Source organism: Buceros rhinoceros, unplaced genomic scaffold, assembly GCF_000710305.1.
Source record: "Buceros rhinoceros silvestris isolate BGI_N320 unplaced genomic scaffold, ASM71030v1 scaffold705, whole genome shotgun sequence".
NCBI lineage: Eukaryota > Metazoa > Chordata > Aves > Bucerotiformes > Bucerotidae > Buceros > Buceros rhinoceros.
Window position 1 is genome coordinate 30071 of NW_010412076.1, and position 8576 is coordinate 38646.

At 41.0% G+C, this 8576-nt stretch overlaps 1 protein-coding gene across 1 annotated transcript in view; it reads right to left on the reverse strand.

Annotated features, from left to right (window-relative positions):
• The window catches only part of PRMT3 (protein arginine methyltransferase 3), a gene marked incomplete at its 5' end in the record, with an annotated part of 54760 nt that overhangs the window by 18627 nt on the left and 27557 nt on the right, over nt 1-8576 (reverse strand). The window contains 2 exons of the mRNA XM_010136215.1: nt 1663-1749; nt 5397-5584. Coding sequence (XP_010134517.1) covers nt 1663-1749; nt 5397-5584 — 275 coding nt within the window. The remainder of the gene's footprint in view (nt 1-1662; nt 1750-5396; nt 5585-8576) is intronic.

Below are 8576 nucleotides of genomic sequence, written 5' to 3' on the forward strand. Positions count from 1 at the left end.
CGCTCTTCCCCCACTCCCCGGGAGCCATAAAAGACAGGTGTACATCTTGATTTATAAGTCATTGATACCATCGAATCATAGAACAGAAATGAAGTTTTCCTAAGGGTCTGGTGCTAGGGAAAACATTTACAAAATAAGGTATTTTACTCTACCCAGACATCAAAAAGATCGCCAAGATTCTGTCAAGATTTATGTTCAACTAATTAGTTATTCAAACGTGGCCGAATTAAGAAAATCAACCCAGAGCTGCACTGGAGCTTGGTCTGAAATGAAAGCTGACCCTACCCTGAGGCAACCAGAATTATTCTAGGAGTCTATGGCAGCTAAAAACAGGAGAATTTTTTTTTTAATCAATACAAAATAAAATACATAGAATTCCACTTGAAAAAACCCAAGAGGTTACTGTGTCATTAATTTATTTGGCAATCATTGACCAATAATTATGAAGTATTTGTACACAGCTACTAACACACTCTAATAACAACGCTTTAAACTACATCCATGAGAAAACTCCACTTTATACCACCACCAAATTCTTACGCATCCTGTTACACAGCAAAAGCGGTGGCAAACGCAGCAGCATGAACTAACAGGCAGACCCATCCACACCCAGCTCTTACGTTACTCGATGTCAGTTCCCAAGCTTCCGTTATCAGCAGAAATATTGACATTATACAGCAACATGTGTTGTGTCCCTATCAGAGGAAGCCTGTATCCGCTCTTCACAGACATGTGGGAAAGCCAAATACACCGGTAGTGGCAGACTCGCCACTGACTGATATTAAAAATCAGCTACCTGTTACCCCTTTGGACTTGTCCTGTGATGGACTGTGACTTAAAGCTAAGCATGAAACCCCCGGCAGAAGCATCACAATACACCGGGCTACAAAAATCTAAATTTTTACTACAGATCCCAGAGTCTAATAACAACTTTTGACAAATTTGATGAAGCTATGTCAATAAATTGATAGAAAGCATTTATAGTTGACATTGCATGTAAAAAGCGTATTACTGCAATCACAGTATCTGTAAGAATGAGAGGTCGTATTGCCTTGGCTTATGATTTAGCGTTTAAACTCAATGCCTTACTTTAAGCCACCACCAGACTTCCTCACCCGTACTTCATCTTTATCCCAACTACCCTGCCTAATGGTAACACCATAAAAATCCTTCTGTTTGATTCTTTTCTCCCCTATTCCAACAGAATTGGAATCTCTTCCAAAGAATCTCTTCTTCGAGAAACTCTATTTGCCATGCGAGCTGCTTCTCTCTCTCACAGGAGCTACTGTCCATTTTGTTTTTCACTCTTCACACACTCAGAAAAGCTCTTCTGAAAACAGTGACAGTGTCATTCTTGAGCACGGTGTGACAGCTTGTCTGAATGGAGAACTCTTATTTCAGAAAATGGGCTGGAGAACAAATCAGAATGAGCCCAGTGATAAGGCTTCTTGCCCTTCTCTCTCCTCACCTACCTCACCACTGTAACACCAGTACTGGACTTTTACATCCATCCCTCTTTACAAAAACGGCTCATTTGACACCTCTGTACTGCAAAAATGGATGTTTCAAGGCAAGGACGTTAATAAGTGAGGCTTAATGAATGCATTGTCTATTAGTCCAAGGAGATACTGACCATATACGAAGAAACTAAAACTGTCTTACCGTACACTTTGTGCTTGTTGTAATGGTCAGGGTGAAATCCGAGGAGAATTCTAAGTCTGGAGTGGATGCAGTATTACAGTCGATACGCTGTCGAAAGGAATAAAACAGTTCAGTCAGTAAGAGTGCTGCATTTAGATTAAGATCTTCCTTTGGATGAAGGTTATTCAGCTGCTCCCATAAGACGACAACTTTTCTAGGGCGATACTAATTCAGTTCTCCAAAAGTGAGGATTAGGGGGGTTTTAAGTCTCTTCTATCTGCACACTGACGGAACAGCTAACAGCCCTCTTCCAAACGCCCAGAAAAACAGGCACTTGGACTAGCAGCAGTATGAACTAGATAGAGTTCATTATCTGTGTCTGCTCAGGAAAGCTGCTCTTGGTGACACTTGTCCCTTGTTGACATTAAGTAGCTTCCACAGGTGTTTCACCTGTTTTACCCCTTGTTCACATAGGTACATGGTAAACGACAGTATTAAACTGCTATGGGTTAAAACTGGCTTCTTTGATTTGCCAGGTTAGTTTGGTACTGATCACAGAACACTCGATGTTGAAGGGGATCTCTGGAGATCACGAAGTCCAACCCCCTGCTCAAAACAAAGTCAGCTAGAGCAGGTTGCTCAAGACCATGTCCAAACAGCCTCTGAGTATCTCCAAGGATACAGACTCCTCAACCTCCCTGGGCAACCTGTGCCACTGTTCAATTGCCCTCACAGTAAAAAGTGTTTCCTGATCTTTAAAGGAAACCGCCTGGAATTCAATCTGTGCCCATCACCTCTTACCCTGCCCCGAGTACCTCTGAGAAGAGTCTGGCTCTACCTTCTTTACTCTCCACCACCACCAGGCAGTTAAACACACAGATAAAATCTCCCCTAAGTCTTCTCTTCCCCAGCCAAAACAAACCCTGCTCTTTCAGCCTCTCCCTGTATCGCAGATGCTCTGGTCCGGCATCGCCTTTGCTCGTTCCAGGACACTCATCTCACTCTCGCACTGGGGAACCCGGGACTGGGCACAACACTCCAGAAGTCTTCTCCATGGAGTACAAGAGAAGGTTCACATCTCTTGCCCAGGAGGCTAGTTGGCTGCCTTTGAAACAAGGGCGTGCTCATGGCTCATGGTCAGCTTGGTGTTAACCAAGACCCACAAATCCTTCTCTGCAAAACTGCTTTCCAGTAGGTCCCCAGCCTCTACCGGTGCATGGTGTTATTCCTCCATCCCCAGCTGCAGGGTTTCCCATTGCCCTGTGATTGCTCTGAGTTTTTGCACAGGAAACCCGCTGGCCCACCCCTCCAGCCTGCGGAGATCCTTCTGAATGCCAGCGCAACCATGTGGGTATCGGTATGTGAAGTATCAGAGTAACACCACAGAGGAGAAAAAGCACAGGAGGCAGAAGCGCTTTGCTATTTTGAAACGAGCACAAACCAACGGCGTCCATGATAACAAGGGCACTATCAAATGAAATTGCAACTTGTATTTCAATTTTTCAATCCTGTATAGAGTTTTCGGAGAGCAATAAGCTTTGTTTCTCTGTTGTTCATAAAAATTCGATTTTTTTGCTGTATGAATTTCTTTTATGTACCCTGTTAAAATGCTTTATCCAAGAACGTCAGGTACTGAAGATAAATGTCTTATACATTATTGATCATTATTTCTTGATGCTGCCTTGTCTTTCACTAGGGACCATTTTACTTGTGGAAAAGTTGTATTTTTAACTATACAAAACCAGCAGAGCTAGTCTGAGCAAACACTAAAATATCTTCTGTAATAATCATATGATAAAGTGGAACATTTTTAAACTTTCTCTCAAAAATACAAGCCATTTGTTCTGTGGAATGACTATTGATTAAAACAATTTACCTATAACGCCACTGTTGCTCAAGTCATTTATTTTACTCCTTTGTACTGGAACTCCAGCAAACGAGCTCACGCCTTGACTTTGGATTATTTTAGAAACCATGATTGCTACCAAGAACAAAGGAATATCAAACCATTAAGCATCACAGTTGTGTGAAATGCTGCTCGATGACAAAGTTTGCGAAGAAGATGCACCCAAGCTGGACAGTGCCTGCTTGTGGCAGGAAGGGACAGGTATGTATCAGGAAGGGACAGATACTCTTACCAGTAAAGCAGTTTGTTTCTAGAACGTGAGCGGCTTACAGACCGCACTGGGCACATTTAACTGTGCTTACTGTTACTGCTGCTTTCCAGGTTAAGATGTTGGTTTAATTTATTTGTTTGCCTAACAAACCAATAGAGCTCAACTTATCCATGCAGCTGTTGACTTTGAGCACGTTGCATGTCCTTCATTTTCTGAGTATCAAACTAGACCCATTTGCAAGAAGTGTTCAGCTATGCTGCCCTTGAATCGAAACATGAAAAACGTTATTAAAAAAGGTGAGGAAAGTGCCTACGCCTCACCCAAACCTGCCAGATGGTTAACGGCTGCAGCCTCAAACTTGTGATCTCAGTACCTCTGTTTGGGGCAAATTCATTCCCTAAGGGTGGAATTTATCTCCCCTATAATGACAGGTCTACAAAGTGTATTTCAACACTGAGTTGATCACTCTATCCTCTCTTCGCACTTCAGGAAAAGACACTTGTAAGGTTCAAGTCACACAACTTATTAGAGGTGTCCTGAGGAATTTTATTGCACTGACTCTAGAGGGAGACTAGTCAACAGAGAAGATTAAGACCCGTCTGTAATGAGTTCATCTACAAATCAAGAATCCTGAGGTAAAAAAAAGAAAAACAAGTAGAGATGCATAAGACGACCAACGTACTTATTCAAGTTGAAGAAACAGCAGTCTCAGCACTTCTTACATTTGAACACCTGATTTAGAGAACTTAATACTTTAAAATCTTTTCTGTAATAAAATTATAGACAAGTTTAAAGAGCAACTTGCATCAGGACATCCCCTACTACTGCCTTCAGGGCAGGCTGACAAGTGACCACAGCAAGTAGTTTCTATGCTGGAACAGACTGGAACTACCCTCAGTAACGGTGTCAAGTTCAGTGATGGGTTATGTAAACCCACTTTCTTCTCTATAAAAATAGGATAAGGACGCACCGAAATCAAAATTACCTCTTGACTAAAGAGGCAATTCCCACTGAAGAGCAGAAATACTGCTGCCTCAAGTTTTTCACAAGAGAAGTAACTAGATGAACAATAATTAGATTACCATTGTCACAAAAAAATCTTGGCTTGTAGCAGTTCTCCTCTCAATTTGATCTGAACTGTTCAAATTATTACTAATCACAAAGTCCATCAGAATTTCAGGCTAGTCAGTGTTCTGGAATTACATCTAGTCATCTAAGTGTTCTCTCATGTGAATCACCAACTTTTATGGCAGCTTCATTGTAGGGAACAGCAGTAAAGACGACAATACTGACAAGTAAGAAGCCTCTGCACTGACTGAGGTGAAGAGGGAAGTGAAATGGAAGAAAAGTCTGTGTTCCAGGGGCTTGCTTTGGTATAGCTTAAACTCACTAAAATGCAAGTAAATTTGGGGTTGGATAGAAGAAAACATAGAACAGAACAACCTAAATGTGGGAAGATTACTTTATTAAGAGTTCAATCTGGGTAAAAATAAAAAGCATCTAACAAGATTTATGGTCTTAACACCGAGAACCTTATTGCATTAGTATTGTTTTGAAGATGCCAATGTTTGTTCTCCATAAAAAAGGAAACTTCTAATTTGACTACTGAAAATTTCAGTATGTAATTTCAGTAAGTACCTTAATGACACTGGCTGTAGATACCAGTGTGTTTGGATCCAGCACCTCCACAACAGCTTCTGGAATTACATTCTTCTTCATGCAGGACATGTCAAAGCCGTACACATCTTCCCAGAAAAGCAGCTTGTCCGCATGTTTATCCATATCCCCAACAGCTACTAGACTAAGGGTGCAAATGTCAGGATAAACTGTAACAACAGAAACACATCAGTGAAATTTTATTTTAGATATGCATAAAGAGGACTTTTTTTTTTTCCTTTTCTCATGAAGTGACTAACATCTTAAAAGAACAAATAAAAGAACTGTTTCTCAGCTCTTGGACAAGGCACTTTTCCTGCTACTTTATTTTCTGGAGTCCCATTTGTCCACAGAACAGACTAGACATTGGAACCTAATTTTCCCCACATTACTTTGGTAACAGCATTTCCTGTCCATGACAAAATATCTTTGTAGTGGAATCCCACTGCCAGGAAATGACTGGAAACTTGATGTCTGAAGAAAATAATTTGGAACATCCTATTCTGGCTTCTAGACAGAGACTGACCTGAAATGTAGTAACTGTAGACAGACACCCAAAGGAAAATTCCAGCGAGGGCTTTGCAATAACAAAGCTCTGCAAAACCCCCTTATTTCCAGAAAAGAGCAAATTCTCTTACTCAAGACTTTTATTATTGTTTCTTATCAGCTCTGGCTGGTGCTTGCCTTACAAGGAAAAGAAAATTATTTCTGGGTACTGGAAAAGAATAACCACTCTTCTCTCCATCTGCAGAGTATGGAAGTGACCCAACAGACAAAAGAGAACTCCTTTTCTTACACCATCTTCACAGTTGTGCCTTCCCTTCTCCAGAAAGGAGACAGGAACACCTTCAGAACAAGGCCCTATTTGCAGGTTTTCCAAAGAAGAGCAGAAGGCTGATGTCTGCCCTTTTAAACAGCCACCTACAGCGAAGCCAGTCAATCTCTTGGCAACCTCCACCCACTACTGAATGGAAAAGACACCAGTGTTTCCTCCTCCATGAAAACACCACGAAGAGCTGCTGTGAGCGTGGCTGTCTAGAGCACTATCAAATACTAAGAGAAACTCAATTCCTATTTAGCTAAGTTTCCTTCCACAAAGAAATTCCCACGGTTTGTTTCTAGAGTTTTAAAGCCTTTAAAGCCACATATACGGAATTCTTGATCTGGCTTCAGAGCAAAACAATGCTCTACTAATGAAGACCTGATTTTATTTAAATTTTTATTGATACATGAATGTGGCAGTGTTAATAAAACTGAAGCAAGTTCCTCTTTTCCTCCCAAAATCTGGTGAGCTGTAGAATTAATTTTGTCTTTAGGTCTGCTTGAAATTGTAGTTTCTCAAAAGGAGTACGGAGAAATCATTGGTATAGCATGGAAAGTCAGCAAAGCATTATTTTTTCCCCTGTAAAATGCTGAAGATAGAAACAGCAAATTGAAATTAGACCTCTTATACAGTGAGAGTAGATTTAGCCTAAAGGAAACAATCTTATACATATTAATGATAGAGTCTTCTCTAAAGAAGCTTTTTTTCATATGAAGACATTAAAGTAAACAAGCAACACTACATTTAGACTGACTAGTGTATACGAAATATACACTACAATGTATATGAAATATACACTAGAACATACAGTCATTTTTCTCACTTAAAACAGAATGAATAAATAAATACCAGCAAGTTCAACATGGAATCCCATCGGTAAGGCATCATCATCCCTACTCTGCAGACGAGGAACAGAAAGCAGAGAGTTTCTCCAGGAAAAGCCTACAATAAACTCAGCAGTAAAAAGGCAGTTTGATGAGAATCAAAACAGGAAGGTGTTTGCACTGCCTTGTCTGAATCACTTGGTTCCAGCACACCAGACAGCAGTTACACGAACAAAAAGACAACATCTGATGGTAGGAGCATTTGCATGTAGATTCTGGAGCCATCAATAAGGGATTTCCACTTCTCAAAGCCTTCACATTGCTGTTTACTAGTGTGACAACTGCATTATACTCAGCTTTACCTCCCAGCATTTTAGACCTTCCAGAGCCACCACTGATGCTCCAAAAACCAGACAAAACCAAGTGACTACAGCCTTTGAGGGAGTATTTTTCAGGGAAACGCTCTTCACAGGGTGCAAGAGGTACAGTATGAAGAGAGACTGAAAGGCCCCAGTTGTAGAATACACTTACAGGAACATGTTAGTGACACTGCAAACAAAAATGAAAACCACAGCAAAAAATGTTCGAATACTTTATACCCTTCCTTCCTTGGACCAGCCCACATTTCTGGGATGTTCTGTTAACAGGCAAGTTTAGCGCTTCTATCAAGCCTGAAATATTTGAGCGGGACCATAATCAGCGGTTATTAAATCTCTGCCCACACAGCAAATCCTTAAATCAGCTGTGGAACTCATGATCCATTACACTTTTGCTTAAGAAGCAGCAAAAATGTAAACACTAATGCTCTGATCTAATCTGCATTTTTAATTTAACCCATCAACAGCAACAAAACACAGACAATGCCTGATCTGACTTCACAGAGAAATCAGTGTTCTGCCAACAGGGCACAGGCAAAAGACCACAGCGATACGGTAATTCCAAACTTCCAAACCCACCCAGCAGCACATGCTGAAGCTGGACTGGACATTAACTGTGTTAGCTCAATATCAATCATCTAAATGCTGTAGAGTTTTGTAAATGTTTAAAAGCATCTGCCTAAAACCGAAACCGGCATTTCACCTGCTATCCTTTGTCCCCCTGGAAATCCTCTGCTCTTTCTGCAACCCTGTAACACTTCCCTGGGTGATCCTGACAGCCTTGTCATTTTTTTTCGACTAAGCCTATAATTTAATAATTATTCCTTCTCAGTGATTGAAATGAACAAAATGCTGATTGGACAAAAGCGAACTCTCCTCAACGCTCTCTCTGATTCATCGTTTTGACCAGCTGTGTCCTTCTCGATTCAGTGCCCAGAAGTCATCTGTCACTAGTAACAGCTCACGTGGCGAGCAGAACACGGTGGGAAAGCCTTTATCCCTTAGCAATGCCTCACAAACTTCAGGACACTGAAGGGTAAGGCAGCAACCCTCCAGATACACGGAAATAATTCCAGGAGAATAACCCCGTCACGCTGACGTGAAAAAGCCAACAGTATTATGTTTCGAATGACGCTTT